At 44.4% G+C, this 16,547-nt stretch overlaps 1 protein-coding gene across 1 annotated transcript; it reads left to right on the top strand.

The window, feature by feature from the left end:
* Positions 1-7: 7 nt before the first annotated feature.
* LOC124114167 (proteasome subunit beta type-7-like) lies at positions 8-7,337 on the top strand. The gene is made up of 8 exons (XM_046474737.2): positions 8-147; positions 1,159-1,240; positions 1,523-1,620; positions 2,860-3,000; positions 3,829-3,944; positions 5,286-5,344; positions 5,728-5,879; positions 6,865-7,337. The coding sequence occupies exons 1-8, from the start codon at positions 86-88 to the stop codon at positions 6,980-6,982; spliced, it is 828 nt and encodes a 275-aa protein (XP_046330693.1). The 5' UTR covers positions 8-85; the 3' UTR covers positions 6,983-7,337.
* The last annotated feature ends 9,210 nt before the right edge of the window (positions 7,338-16,547 follow it).

A 16,547-nucleotide genomic window follows, 5' to 3' on the forward strand; every position in this document is an offset into this window, starting at 1 on the left:
CAAGTATTTTCGTAAGGAGTACTAGAAATATTCAGCCAATGAAATTGTTAAAAAGCGTATTCTCCGGTGTTAGTGTTTCAGAAACATGGCCGCCGCTTTAGCTACAGAGTTGCCCCAAGGAGGGTTTTCTTTTGAAAACTGCAAAAGGTTTGTAAGGAAACAATATAAGAATATATATGAGTAATACCGTACTATAATTCTATCAGCGTGTGGGTTAACTCAAGAAAGTATTCTTCGGTTCTTGTTCTTTTAGTTCTGTAAGTAAGCATCTGAACATGAGTAGACAGATTTTAGCCATGTTGCATTGTCATCTTTAGCCGGTTATGTTTGCTATTTTTCTGACTTGGTAAACAATTCGGTTTGATTTCATAAATATATAGTATTTGCTACGAAAAGATATGACCGGAAGACTGCTGTTTATGGGTTGCACCTATATAGCGCTAATTTGCTCCAGTTGTACTTCTCACTTGTCTGTGCTCTGGTTCGTCTCTCCGATCGTTAGGTTTGGCTAAGGGTAGGGGTAAGACTATTATATTGATAAAAATAGAAAATTAAACATTATCATTGAAAAATATCTCTGAGATTGAGAAGTAATGCCTTTTGACAACCTCATTACATATGGTATTTTCCTTAACTTTGGCCCCTGAAAACAACATTTACTAAAATACTTGTGAAAGAATATATTACAATTTAAAAACCATTGCAATAATTACCAATAAAGAAATTGCATGTCCCATTCTTTCCCATTCTTTGACCACCATGAAACATTGCCATTAGTGTAGTAATACACAAAAAGTCATTTTCAACTACCTTACGGTGTTAGAAATTGGCACTAGTCCCATAGTCCTTGCCAAACTGCCCAATAGTAAAGGTATCCTACATGTCCTAAGGACCAGTAGAAATTTGCTATTTTTATGGGGTTTTCTATATGTTTCCATTATAAGGACTAGTGGACTTAAATTGTTAGTGTCTGCTGCTGCCTTACTAAGTTGACATGTGCAGTTGCAAGCAACATGTTTTAAAAACTTTTTAGATACAGCTCTACAAAATGCTCCAATGAAAAGAACCGAGAGCAAAGTGAAAATAAAACATCCGTGAATATAGACATAACCATAATTACCTTGATAACAGATAATATGACGTTCTTGTTTCTTGCAGGAACTTGATGTTAGAAAACCAAGGGTTCAAGGCTCCCAAGGTTTACAAAACAGGAACAACTATTTGTGGTGTTGTCTTCAAGGTAAGTGACGTCACACACCTGCAAATTGTACATGCAGGTATTATACCTATGCTATACCATGTCTGCCTTCTGACGCTTTCATGAATGCATTGCATACATATTGTTTTCCCTAGTCAAAAGTCAGTAGTGCCAATTGTAAATTGTCTCTCTGTCTAGTAGAAAGTTCAGCCAATACAAGCTGTGTTCTAAAGCCAAGGTCAGGCTTGTAGACTCAAAAGTGTTCAGCACAGACTGGTGTGAATTGTGTTCTCTCATGTTATCCTGTGTGTTATCTGTTTACAGGATGGCGTTGTGTTGGGTGCAGATACAAGGGCAACAGAGGACACTGTGGTTGCAGACAAGAACTGTGCCAAAATACATTTCATCTCCTCTAACATTTAGTGAGTACTGGAACTGTGGTCCCTGTGGAGATTATCACTCACTGATAACTGTTGATAACTTTGTTGCTGGGCAAGGTGTAGAACTGTAACCAATATCTTTTGATGGGCAAGGTGTAGTACTGTAACTGATGTCTTTGTTGCTAGGCCAGGTGTAGTACTGTAACTGATGTCTTTGTTGCTGGGCAAGGTGTAGTACAGTAACTGATGTCTTTGTTGCTAGGCCAGATGTAGAACTGTAACTGATGTCCTGTTGCTGGGCAAGGTGTAGTACTGTAACTGTCGTTTTTACTAGGCAAGGTGTAGTACTGTAACTGATGTCTTTGTTGCTGTACAAGGTGTAGTACTGTAACTAATGTCTTTGTTGCTGTGCCAGGTGTAGTACTGTAACGGATGTCTTTGTTGCTAGGCAAAGTGTAGTACTGTAACTGATGTCTTTGTTGCTGGGCAAAGTGTAGTACTGTAACTGATGTCTTTGTTGCAAGCCATGTGTAGTACTGTAACTGATGTCTTTGTTGCTTGGCAAGGTGTAGTACTGTAACTGATGTCTTTGTTGCTAGGCAAGGTGTAGTACTGTAACTGTCGTTTTTACTAGGCAAGGTGTAGTACCGTAACTGATATCTTTGTTGCTAGGCCAGGTGTAGTACTGTAACTGATGTCTTTGTTGCTAGGCCAGGTGTAGTACTGTAACTGATGTCTTTGTTGCTAGGCCAGGTGTAGTACTGTAACTGATGTCTTTGTTGCTAGGCAAGGTGTAGTACTGTAACTGATATCTTTGTTTCTAGGCCCGGTGTAGTACTGTAACTGATGTCTTTGTTGCTGTACAATGTGTAGTACTGTAACTAATGTATTTGTTGCTAGGCCAGGTGTAGTACTGTAACTGATGTCTTTATTGCTGGGCGAGGTAAAGTACTGTAACTGATGTCTTTGTTGCTGTACAAGGTGTAGTACTGTAACTAATGTATTTGTTGCTGTACAAGGTGTAGTACTGTAACTGATGTCTTTTTTGCTGGGCAGGGGAAGTACTGTAACTGATGTCTTTGTTGCTGTACAAGGTGTAGTACTGTAACTGATGTCTTTTTTGCTGGGCAGGGGAAGTACTGTAACTGATGTCTTTGTTGCTGTACAAGGTGTAGTACTGTAACTGATGTCTTTATTGCTGGGCAGGGGAAGTACTGTAGCTGATATCTTTGTTGCTGTACAAGGTGTAGTACTGTAACTGATATGTTTGTTGTTGCTCAGCTGTTGTGGTGCAGGAACGGCAGCTGACACAGAGATGACGACTCAGATGATCTCGTCCCAGCTGGAGCTGCACCGACTCAACACAGGCCGCAAGCCACGCGTGTGTACAGCCAACAGACTGCTCAAACAGATGCTTTTCAGGTGATGCTCCTAGCTCAAGTCTAAACTCAGATACTCTTTGAGATTCCAGGGCAGAATAGATCCCCTATACCCATTGCTGCTCAGGTTCTTCATGAATCCAGCATGGGATTTGTGGGGATTCCTTGGCAGAATAGATCCCCAATACCCATTGCTGCTCAGGTTCTTCATGAACCCATTATGGGATTTGTGGGGATTCCTGGGCAGAATAGATCCCCTATATCCATTGCTGCTCAGGTTCTTCATGTACCCATCATGGGATTTGTGGGGATTCCTGGGCAGAATAGATCCCCTATATCCATTGCTGCTCAGGTTCTTCATGAATCCAGCATGGGATTTGTGGGGATTCCTGGGCAGAATAGATCCCCTATATCCGTTGCTGCTCAGGTTCTTCATGTACCCATCATGGGATTTGTGGGGATTCCTGGGCAGAATAGATCCCCTATATCCATTGCTGCTCAGGTTCTTCATGTACCCATCATGGGATTTGTGGGGATTCCTGGGCAGAATAGATCCCCTATATCCATTGCTGCTCAGGTTCTTCATGAATCCAGCATGGGATTTGTGGGGATTCCTGGGCAGAATAGATTTCCAGTAGCCATTGCCCTTCAGGATCTCCATGAACCATTGTCAAACATACCCTGACAGCGCTATGTGCATGCTATGAACCATTGCTTTACACAAATTACAGATTTCTGTGATATGACTGCAATATTGTTGATGACATTCAGTATAAACCAACTTTCTCATGCTTATTCTAGGAAATATTAACTCAGATTTAGAGTGGTGAATATTTATACATAAGAGTTTTGTTGATTTGTGTGTTTGCAGATACCATGGTTACATCAGTGCCGCCCTGGTGCTAGGTGGGGTGGACTCTACCGGCCCCCATCTGTACAGCGTCTGGCCCCATGGATCAACAGACAAACTGCCATATGTCACCATGGGTAGGTGTTCCTACATTCACCCACAGACAACATGCCATGCAGGCGGATTTCACACCCACCCACAATCAACGTACCAGTCAAATTGATTTTACATACACCCTCATACAACATAGTTGTCAGAGGGATTTCACATACCCCATAAACAACATACTAGTCAGACATATTTCCATACATCCCCACACAACATACCAGTCAGACAGATTTCAGATACAACTGCATACAACATACCAGTTAGACAGATTTCACATTAACCTCTGTAAGGAAGACAATGTGACATGAACAAAGTTACTTTGTACCTCCCCCATTCACACAACACCTACTCACAGTCACACAGTGGATGCAGACCCATGAAGATCTGGTCTTCAGCAACCCATGCTTGCCTTAATTGGCGACTAACGGGATCGGGTGGTCAGGCTCACTGACTTTGTTGATGCATGTCATCGTATCCCATCATCGGATTGTCTTGTCCAGACTCGATGATATAGCTGGAATATTGCTGTGTGCGGCATTAAACAACAAATAAAGTTTTAACATTGGGGCAGCAAGGTTACCAGTGGTCCAAGGTGCTGTGACTTGTGCAGAGTTATGTCCCTTCCTAGGATTTCCTGAATCCACACCCCCTCTATAATCATCTTTGTTCACGCCATGCATGTGATCTTGGATTTCATCCAATTGATGAGTGTCTGCACCTGCACCTCATTAGGGTGATAATCCAAAATGATGATATCTATCCTATGTTTGACACTTGCATTAAGACCCATGAAGATTCGGGTTAGAATAGGTCTTCAGAAACCCATGCTTGTCGTAAGAGGCGACTAACAAGATCGGGTGGTCAGGCTCGCTGACTTGGTTGATACATGTCATCATATCCCAATTCCCTGGATCGATGCTCATGATATCAATCATTGGATTGTCTGGTCCAGACTCGATTATTTACAGACCACCGTCATATAGCTGGAATATTGCTGAGTGCAGCGTTAAACAACAAACAAACAAACAAACACTTGCATTAAGTTAACCACACCAACAATATGTGTGGTGTATCTGATGTGTTAGTTAGTCATCTAAGGAGCCACAATATGCTGTGCACACTTATGTCCCTTTGACATGCCAGAATCAAGTAATTGTTGGTTCGAATGCCGAGTGTACCAGTAATCCTTGAATGTCAGCACGGTTCTGGTGTTTCACCAAAGTACTACATGTCTGACACCTGCATCTCTTTGGGCTGAAGTCATATTGTGGCTGAAATATTGTTCACAGTTGTAATAAGCCCAATGCACTCACTGACTTGTTGATGTCTGTGCCTGCATCTCATGTGTCTGTCTCTTTGATGTGTCACAGGATCAGGCTCCCTTGCCGCCATGGCAGTTTTTGAAGATCGCTTTAAAGCAGATATGTCTGTGAGTATATTAATCAGACATGACTTCGTAAGTTATATCAATAGATGACATTGGGATATAGGAACAGGATTTAAAAAGTTTACAGGTTTTAAGGACAACCTAGAACGTGTAAGATTTGTACAAACATGCTACTTCATACCAAGGATAACCACTGACCTGCCCCCATAACAAGTTATCTCCCTTGTATTACTTAGGTAAGGTTCTGATGCCACACAGCACTCTGTGTTGATAATGTTTGATTGTGAACATCTCGACTTAAAATGTGTTTGTGACCTGACCCCATGTAAAGATTCCTGGAGTAAATTGGGTAGTCAGACTCTGTGATGTGGCTGATTACAATGGCGTGGATTGTATGGACTCACTTGTGTGTCCTGTGTTGACAGCGTGAGGATGCCATGCAGTTGGTGCGAGATGCCATTGCTGGAGGCATCTTCAATGACCTTGGCTCTGGCAGCAACATTGACGTGTGTGTCATCACCAAGGACAAGACGGAGTACATTCGGCCATTCGACCAGGCCAACCTCAAGGGTGTCAGGTAATGAAGACTGGGTGTTGGGTTATGCAGACTGTGTGTTGGGTAATACAGACTGGGTGTTGGATAAGAGAGACTAGGTGTTGGGTAATGCAGACTGGGTGTTGGGTAATAGAGACTGGGTGTTGGGTTATAGAGACTGGGTGTTGGGTAATGCAGACTGGGTGTTGGATAAGAGAGACTAGGTGTTGGGTAATGCAGACTGGGTGTTGGGTAATAGAGACTGGGTGTTGGGTAATAGAGACTGGGTGTTGGGTAATGCAGACTGGGTGTTGGGTAATAGAGACTGGGTGTTGGGTAATGCAGACTGGGTGTTGGGTAATGCAGACTGGGTGTTGGGTAATAGAGACTGGGTGTTGGATGATAGAGACTGGGTGTTGGGTAATGCAGACTGGGTGTTGGGTAATAGAGACTGGGTGTTGGGTAATAGAGACTGGGTGTTGGGTTATAGAGACTGGGCGTTGGGTAATACAGACTGGGTGTTGGGTAATACAGACTGGATGTTGGGTAATACAGACTGGATGTTGGGTAATACAGATTGGATGTTGGGTAATACAGACTGGATGTTGGGTAATACAGATTGGATGTTGGGTAATACAGACTGGATGTTGGGTAATACAGACTGGGTGTCAGGTAATACAGACTGGGTTTAGGGTAATACAGACTGGGTGTTAGGTAATACAGATCGGGTGTTGGGTAATACAGACTGGATGTCAGGTAATACAGACTGGGTGTCAGGTAATACAGACTGGATGTTGGGTTATACAGACTGGGTGTTGGGTAATACTAATAGACACAAGGATCTGGTTTCACAAAGCGATCTTAGCACTAAGACTATTCTTACTCCCATTCTTTAATATAGACTTGCATTGTGGAACAGGGCCATATTCATGTCGTGATTGTATTGTTTGACTGTATCTTGTGAGTTCCTGGGGCCCACTTCCTGTTGTGATTGTGTTGTGACTATCTTGTTACTTCCTGTGTGCAGACAAGGCTCCTACCGCTACAAGCGAGGTACATCGTCTGTGTTGAAGACCGAGGTGAAGAAAGTCGAGTTTGACGTTGTGCAGACCGATGTGCGACCCCAGGATATGGACACCGACTAGACCAAGTTCTCAGTTCCTGGTGTGCTACAAGTACACATCTTTCCATCTTGGGTACATCATGCAGATTGTATAACTCATGACTTGACACAAACACAAAAAAACAACACTGTAAAATAGGATAGAGTTGTTGATATTTTGTATCGGTGTCAATTCCTGTGTTGGTAGCTGCCTCTCTAACATGGCACAGTAAATGTTACACAACATTTCATCTCATAGCAGCATGGTCATTCGATACATAGTTTTATGTGAGCTATATCTAAGTGCTATGAAGAGACGGGTTCAATTATGTTTGTTAACAGTTCATGTCCAGCTGATGTCTGACAGCTGTGTTGTATGAATAAACCTTGTCACTGTCTGGTCTGGTCCTGTTGTGTGTGTACAAGCTCCTCACAGCGATAGTCCGTTCGGGGAGCTCTCTATGCTACCAGTCAAAACTCCCCACTGTGATAGGCATGCTTGGAGTTGAACTCGCAACCGAATGACTGTTATGTTTACAAACAAGTGACGACTTTCGTGACGCCGAATACACTTACCGCTGATAAATTACTTTCTTTGTTTGTCAATTTGAATTTCTATTTCATTAAAAGTATCATCTTTAATTGGTATAGTAAGAATGTAAGGGAGAAGTTGGTTGATTTTTCGTTAGTCTGCAATCTCGAACTAATCTGATTATTAAAACAACAAAGTAAATTCATCTGGAAAACACGGTCAGTCGTAAACCTTTTCAAAATGAAACATGATGGCATTCCCAATATGGGGTTAGAGGGCAAATTTCAAAATGATTGTAATGGCCACGCCCACACTGGTGGCAGCGATGTTACCGAGATTGTAACGAAGGTGTCACGCTCTTGGAAGGAGCTTGGTGTGTGTACTACTCAGTAGGGGGCAGGTAGCATGGCCATTTGTCAGCAGTAATATAATAGTCTCCGACAGTCTGGGGCCACAGTTGAGCCAGTTGTCTTAGGAGCCATAATTTCGCTGTGCAGTTGCACATGCATGCCACAAACCTATGATCATGAGTTCGAATACCGGCTTGCCCTGGTATGTTTCTAGGTTTGTCAGCACCATACCTGTGTTTGTGGGTTTCGCCAAAACGATCAACGTCTGAGACCTGCATCACTTCAGGCTTTCCTCCACTATTAAGCTGACATGCCGTGATATAACTGGAATACTGTTCAAAGCGGTGTTGATCCTTTATACCCAACTCACACCCACTCTCCATCATCCTGGGGCGGTGGGGGTAGCCTAGTGGTTAAAGGTTCCATCGTCATGCGGAAGACCCGGGCTCAATTCCCAATGGGTACAATGTGTGAAGCCCATACCTGGTGTTCCCAATCGTGATATTGAAGGGATATTGCTAAAAGCGAAGTAATACAATACTCACTCACTGCCCTGAGGATGTTTCTGGTTCGTCAGCACCATACCTGTGCTTTTGGTTTCACCAAACTTGTAAATGTCTAAGACCTGCATCACTTCAGGCTTTCTTCTGTCGTGCCGCCTCCGTGGTCTTGTGGTAGAGCGTCCGCCCGGAGAGCGGAAGGTCTGGGGTTTGATCCCCGGCCGCGTCATACCAAAAGACGTTAAAAGATGGTACTTGTTGTTACCCTGTCTGGCGCTCGACATTAAGGGGCTAAAACAAGGACTGGTCGGCTCGGAGTCCGTATACTGTGTCTGAGTGGGGTATTCATGTTAAACTGCGGCATGGTATCTCAGTGTGCTAGCACTATAAATCGGCATCAGTCCAGACTAGTACAAGTAGCCCCACACACACACATACGCATGCACGTCGCTATATTAGTGCAATAATCTTGGACGCGACGTTAAACCCATTTCACCTCACACCTCATACATTACATGATAGGTTGATTGCGATCTGGAATTTAGGAATTCCTGTTCAAGAAACAGTTTGAAATTTATTTTAAGACTGTTAAGCTTGTAAGAGGCGACTAATCCGATCGGGAGGTCAGGCTCGCTGACTTGGTTGATGCACGTCATCGATCCCAATTGCGTGGATCGATGCTCATGGTGTCAATCACTGGATTGTCTGGTCCAGACTCGATTATTTGCAGACCGCCGTCATATAGCTGGAATATTGCTGAGTGTGGCGTTAAACAACAAACCAAACCAAGTTACCATACCATTGGGTGATAGTACAGATGTACGGATAGTACAGATTCAGATACGTCATCACCTGAGTCAGACGCTGGCTGAAGAAATCATCTGTAGAACAGCAAATACTTCTTCCTTCAAAAAACCCAACCCTCCAATACTCGTCCGTTTCACAGCTTTTAACTATTTCACCAAATATAATGCAGTACATATCTTTATCGCTACCCCGTCAACCCATATTTCAATAAGGTACAATAACAACAATATTTTGAGACCAACACAGGTGACATTTGCACCTGTGAGAATGCAGGGCCCCCTGCGGTGTCATCACCTCGGGGCAGGTGTTAGGTAATTACCTCAGGCTGTAAGCAGTTGCATACATGCATGACAACACACGGATATTTTCCAAGTTTATCATTATTTTACCTGTAAAAGTACCTTTTAAGACTAATCGGAGTGACGGTACGGTTAATTAATACATGCTATTTTCTCAGCCCTATGATTCGTATTTATTAAATGAAACCTGAAAAGCTTTTTTCGACATCACTTTAATGACCACTGCTTTTCTACACTTTTAGTTTAGTTCGACAGTAGGATTATTGACAAGGACGCACATTAAACAAAACACTGTGGATTTTACACGACAATATACGATGCAGTTATATGTAACTTATAATATTTGAAAGAACTAATGATCATCATGGACATATACATACAAATCCATCAAGCCGGCGTACACAAACACACTTGAAGATCCTGGTTAGAATGTGTCTTCAGCAACCCATGCTTGCCGTAAAAAGCAACTAACGGGATCGGGTGGTCAAGATAGCTGACCTGATTGATGCATGTCATCGTATCCCAATTACTTAGATCGATGCTCATGATTTTATTCACGGCATTGTCTGGTCCAGACTCGATTATATACAGACCGCCGTCATATAGCTGGAATATTGCTGAGTGCGGCGTTAAACAACAAACAAACAGCATTCACAAAAGCTGACAGCAGTTTACCAGGCACTGCCGTCATGACAAAAGGGGAAGTAAACGCTGCTTGGGGAAGGTATATGTCTGGGTGTGTCCGCTCCATGCCATCGTCATCTTCACCGGTTTGAGTTAACTACGGTCCTCCTCCGTGACTACAAACAGCCGCAATGTCGTCTCTTCTTTTAACCAACAGCCTAAAGCAAAGTCATGATACAAAGTCATGATACAAAGGAGAGTATCGAAACATGGTCTTCGAATGTCATAAGTATTGATAAGTCTGGTCGATAACATTCATAAATGAAGGTTTTGTTTGAGCATTTTTTTGACATTTTCTGTGACATTTTTTAGGAAATTGAATTGATGAAATATGTTTGTAATCAAATTTCCATTCACCCAGGTTACACCCCAGTGGGATTATCCATTGCTTGTAGTCAGTATGGACTAAACCCGTGAAGATCCGGGATAGAATAGGTCTTCAGCAACCCATGCTTGCCGTAAAATGCGACTATGCTTGTCGTTAGAGTGAGTGAGTGAGTATGGTTTTACGCCGCTTTTAGCAATATCCCAGCAATATCACGGCGGGGGACACCAGAAATGGGCTTCACACAATGTACCCATGTCGGGAATCGAACCCGGGTCTTCAGCGTGACAAGCGAACGCTTTAACCACTAGGCTACCCGACCGCCCCTTGTCGTTAGAGGCGGCTAACGGGATCGGGTGGTCAGGCTCGCTGACTTGGTTGATGCTTGTCATCGTATCCCAATTGCGTTGATCGATGCTCATGATGTGAGTCACTGGATTGTCTGGTCCAGACTCGATTATTTACAGACCGCCGTCATATAGCTGGAATATTGCTGAGTGTGGCGTTAAACAACAAACAAACAAACAAACAAAAATGTGGACTTATTTGAGGATGTGGTGGGGCAAGGTCCCTTTTTCCCATCACTTGTGTTCTGTTATGTCACTGTAATCCAGGGGCGGTCACTCATGCTGTCAACCACTGGTTCGTCTGGACCTCGATTGTTTTCTGGCCGCCATGATTAATTAAGCTGGTCTAGTCATCACTGCGACTTGAAAGCACGCGAACTCACCATCACTGTACTATATATAACAGGTGTCATTTCCTGAGCGTTGTGCTTCCTACAGATGTTTCCTGCTTGCATTGACATCTATGCTTATAACGATGCCCAGGGACCCGTTCCACAAAGCAATTTTAGATCGTAATTCCCATTCTTTAATACTGACTTACGACAGTCGTAGCCCTAACATCTATTTGTGAAACAGGGCCAAGGCCTGTGTTGGGAGTTAAATCGCACAATTATGAAACATCTTGACAAATTATGCACATATTTGGGGAATGTTTTCCCAAAACAGATTTATTGCTGGGTTTGGCAACATAACATGCCAAAAACGACATAATCATTGCTTTCGAAGAGCCTGCACAAGCAGGGTCGAGTCTCCTGGCGCTGCTGGGTGTGCGCGTTGTTCAACAGCCATGACGTCATCGCCTTGTTATCTATACTCAGATGTCAAATGGGATGAAACAATGACTGGTTAGATACAAAGTTCCATTGTGTTGAAACCTGCACTGGCGGAACCTAGGCCTGTTTGTGATTAAACAGGATCTCCCGGGCGTGTCCCAGGCGAGTTGATTTCCCTACTTCTCCGTGTGTGAACATCTACGATAAACACTTATAAATATTCATACTCCAACACTCCACGTGAGAAGTGTTTGATGAGCCCGAGGGGTGGACCCAAGGGGCACGTGCAGCAGGCAGTAAGCATGAAGTGGAAATAAAACAAAATCCTCGACAAAAACAAACAGATCACCTTTTGAAGACTGAACCAGTCTCTATTTTATAATAAATATGTCATTGATTTTACAAATTGAACGCACAAGCGAAACCACACAGCACGCTTTGTAGGGGTCCCAGTGTTAGAACAGGCGCTCTCGTGCATTTGACACTCCCGTGTTTTGTTTCATGCGTCGTAGACATGATATTTTCTTTCAGAAAGACTTAGTCCAGACTACTCTTCAGGGTGTAAAAACAATCATTTTTCATTTGTACTAGCGGAACTGACTTTCGTGTCCGCGAATATGTCTGCTACAGACTCCAAGTGACGTGTTTGCTGGCCACGCCTTTCAGTCAAAGATCAGAATGTAAAAGCACAGTATGGGTATTTTAGTTCACCGTGAAACTTCAGAACTGAGCTGAATAGATATGCCCCCCCCCCCCCCCCCCCCCCGGGGTGTCACGATAAATCGAAATATCGATATATTGCTATTTGTAAGCACTTAGAGTCAATAAACGATTGTTAAATCAGTTCCCGATCAATAGTATCGATTTCAGTTAGGAATTTCAAATTTGTTTTTCTTTTGATCATGAGTGGTAGTAATTTACACATGGTAATGTGGAAGTTCCTTTTTCTTAAATTATTATGGTAAAGGAAAAACAAATCAGTCATATCTGAAACTTTACTTTTTATTTGTTGTTATGGTTAACAAATTCAAAGTAAACCTCAGTTCCAATTTGTAATTCAACTCTAAAATGATACACTGAAAACTATCGATATTTATTGCAATAGTTGCTTGCAATATCAATAGTTATCACAATAGTTTTTTTCAATATCAATAGTTATCGCAATAGTGATTTCCAAACCAATAGTCACCCCTACTCCCCACCCCGTGCCCCCTAGAGTCGGAACAGAAAGATACAGTAACCACCCACCCTGTCGGAACAGAGTGATATGGAATCTCCCACCCTTCCCTGTCTGAACAGAGAAAATGTACCGTGCCCCGTCCTGTCTGAACAGAGAGATACAGTCCCCCTACCCCCTTCCTGTCTGAACAGAGAGATACAGTCCCCCTACACCCACCCTGTCTGAACAGAGATACAGTCCCCTATCCCCGCATTGTCTGAACAGGGAGATACAGTCCCCCTACCCCCACCCTGTCTGAACAGAGAGATACAGTCCCCCTACACCCACCCTGTCTGAACAGAGAGATACAGTCCCGTACCCCCACCCTGTCTGAACAGAGAGATACAGTCCCCCTACACCCACCCTGTCTGAACAGAGAGATACAGTCCCGTACCCCCACCCTGTCTGAACAGAGAGATACAGTCCCCCTACACCCACCCTGTCTGAACAGAGAGATACAGTCACATACCCTGTCTGAACAGAGAGATACAGTCCCGTACCCCCACCCTGTCTGAACAGAGAGATACAGTCCCCCTACACCCACCCTGTCTGAACAGAGAGATACAGTCACATACCCTGTCTGAACAGAGAGATACAGTCCCGTACCCCCACCCTGTCGGAACAGAGAGATACAGTCCCCTACCCCCACCCTGTCTGAACAGAGAGATACAGTCCCGTACCCCCACCCTGTCTGAACAGAGAGATACAGTCCCCTACCCCCGCCCTGTCTGAACAGAGAAAATGTACAGTGCCCCTTCCTGTCTGAACAGAGAGATACAGTCACATACCCCCACCCTGTCTGAACAGAGAAAATGTACAGTGCCCCTTCCTGTCTGAACAGAGAGATACAGTCACATACCCCCACCCTGTCTGAACAGAGAAAGTGTACAGTGCCCCTTCCTGTCTGAACAGAGAGATACAGTCACATACCCTGTCTGAACAGAGAAATACAGTCCCGTACCCCCACCCTGTCTGAACAGAGAAAGTGTACAGTGTCCCTTCCTGTCTGCACAGAGAGATACAGTCACATACCCTGTCTGAACAGAGAGATACAGTCCCGTACCCCCACCCTGTCTGAACAGAGAGATACAGTCCCCTACCCCCACCCTGTCTGAACAGAGAGATACAGTCCCCTACCCCCGCCCTGTCTGAACAGAGAAAGTGTACAGTGCCCCTTCCTGTCTGAACAGAGAGATACAGTCACATACCCTGTCTGAACAGAGAGATACAGTACCCCTACCCCAACCCTGTCTGAACAGAGAGATACAGTGCCCCTACCCCCATCCTGTCTGAACAGAGAAATACAGTCCCGTACCCACACATTGTCTGAACAGAGAGATACAGTACCCCTACCACCACCCTGTCTGAACAGAGAGATACAGTCCCCTACCCCCACCCTGTCTGAACAGAGAGATACAGTCCCCTACCCCAACCCTGTCTGAACAGAGAGATACAGTCCCTAACCCCCACCTTGTCTGAACAGAGAGATACAGTCCCCTACCCCCACTCTGTCAGAACAGAGAGATACAGTCCCCCGCCTCACCCTGTCTGAACAGAGAGATGCAGCACCCCACCCCACCTTGTCTGAACAGAGAGATACAGTCCCCTACCCCAACCCTGTCTGAACAGAGAGATACAGTCCCTAACCCCCACCTTGTCTGAACAGAGAGATACAGTCCCCTACCCCCACCCTGTCTGAACACAGAGATCCAGTCCCCTACCCCCACCCTGTCTGAACAGAGAGATACAGTCCCCTACCCCCATCCTGTCTGAACAGAGAGATACAGTCCCCTACCCCCACCTTGTCTGAACAGAGAGATACATTCCCCTACCCACACCCTGTCTGAACAGATGGATACAGTCTCCTACCCCCACCCTGTTTGAACAGAGAGATACAGTCCCCTACCCCCACCCTGTCTGAACAGAGAGATACAGTCCCCTACCCCCACCCTGTCTGAACAGAGAGATACAGTCCCCTACCCCCACCCTGTCTGAACACAGAGATACAGTCCCCTACCCCCACCCTGTCTGAACACAGAGATACAGTCCCCTACCCCCATCCTGTCTGAACACAGAGATACGGTGCCCCAACCTGTCTGAACCGAGGGATACAGCCCCCCATCCCACCCTGTCTGAACCGAGAGATACAGTCCCCCATCCCACTCTGTCTGAACCGAGAGGTCCAGCCCCCACCCCCAATCCTGTCTGACCAGAGAGATACAGTGCCCCAACCCCCATCCTGTCTGAACACAGAGATACAGTGCCCCAACCCCTGTCTGATGAGTTCAGTCGACGGGCAATTATCCCGGTGTGAGGCAGGGCAACATAGGTGAAGCTGTAGAGACAATGATCGAATGTTGGAGTGTTATTTCCCGTGCATTAGGAAATGGGCTGTCGATAGTGTGTGCATTACATCTTCTTGTGGGTGCAGCAATCTGACTAATTGCCCCGTCTCGTGGACTGTTTGTTGTATTGTCCGGCAGGAATAGTCCGGCACGGTCCGGATTCTCAGTTGTCGTGGGTGTTGTCCCTGAAACGCTGTTTAATATTTCAGCAATTTAAAAAAATGCTTTGTACGGAGTGCAAAAACAAATACATTTTAAAGTGATAACGAATTTGTAGTCATCCGCCTTTGCTATCCACCCATCCCTGGTGTCCACCATCTTCCCGAGGCAAGAGAGTTAACTGACTATAAAAGTCCAGTTTCCACCCTTGCCGTACTAGGCTGGTATTATGGGGTTACATTTTGACTTGACTTACGAGTTTATGCATAGTCCAATCAAAATCGCGCAACGAAATCGAAATCTGGTTCGTAAACTATCGCGCAGATTTCGGTCGATTGCAGGATTTGCAAAGCATGTGCACCGCCAGGTCGTTGTCAACAGATTATTTTCCAAACCTTTTCATGTTTTTTATCAAGGTGCTCACGTGATTTGATGCACTTCGCGATGTAAGACCCGTTTTATCACAATATAGATCTTGATTATCGATAAGATCGTCTTGACTGGGCGCCACCGTTTTGTTTGAAACAAATGCAAGTGATGGAATCTGATTGGTCCATAGGACAGGCTTAGAAGGGACATAACCACTGGTGGCGCTACGATCGAGCCCAGGAATTCCAGCTAAGTTCGGCAAGGGTGGAAACTGGACTTTTAAAGTCAGTTAACACTCTTGCCCAGGAAAGTTGGGTGTCCACCAGCCGTGATATTGCCGGGATATATAGCTGAATAACAGCCGCGTCAGACCCACTCACTCTGCTCATTAGGGTACCATCTCCCCATTCTATTATGATAAATCATATTAAACACTGGATAATTCATAATAGATTTAAATAATATAACTGGGTAATTCTTATAATATTATTCACAATATATGTCCCAGCTGTGATGTATATAGTAACACCCATATAACTCACGGGGTAGTTCAATACACTGAACTCTGTAACAGCTGTGATATATCTGTAGTAACACCCATATAACTCACGGGGTAGTTCAATACACTGAACTCTGTCACAGCTGTGATATATCTGTAGTAACACCCATATAACTCACGGGGTAGTTCAATACACTGAACTCTGTAACAGCTGTGATATATCTGTAGTAACACCCATATAACTCACGGGGTAGTTCAATACACTGAACTCTGTCACAGCTGTGATATATCTGTAGTAACACCCATATAACTCACGGGGTAGTTCAATACACTGAACTCTGTCACAGCTGTGATATATCTGTTGTAACACCCATATAACTCACGGAGTAGTTCAATACAC

This window comes from Haliotis rufescens, unplaced genomic scaffold (assembly GCF_023055435.1).
Source record: "Haliotis rufescens isolate VD_foot unplaced genomic scaffold, xgHalRufe1.0.p SCAF_8, whole genome shotgun sequence".
In the NCBI taxonomy this organism is placed as follows: domain Eukaryota; kingdom Metazoa; phylum Mollusca; class Gastropoda; order Lepetellida; family Haliotidae; genus Haliotis; species Haliotis rufescens.

Coding starts and splice junctions, on each gene's coding strand:
- LOC124114167 (XM_046474737.2), top strand. CDS start 86: ATGGCCGCCGCTTTAGCTACAGAGTTGCCCCAAGGAGGGTTTTCTTTT. Junction 3,945..5,285: donor ACTGCCATATGTCACCATGG/GTAGGTGTTCCT, acceptor GATGTGTCACAG/GATCAGGCTCCCTTGCCGCC. Junction 5,880..6,864: donor GCCAACCTCAAGGGTGTCAG/GTAATGAAGACT, acceptor TCCTGTGTGCAG/ACAAGGCTCCTACCGCTACA.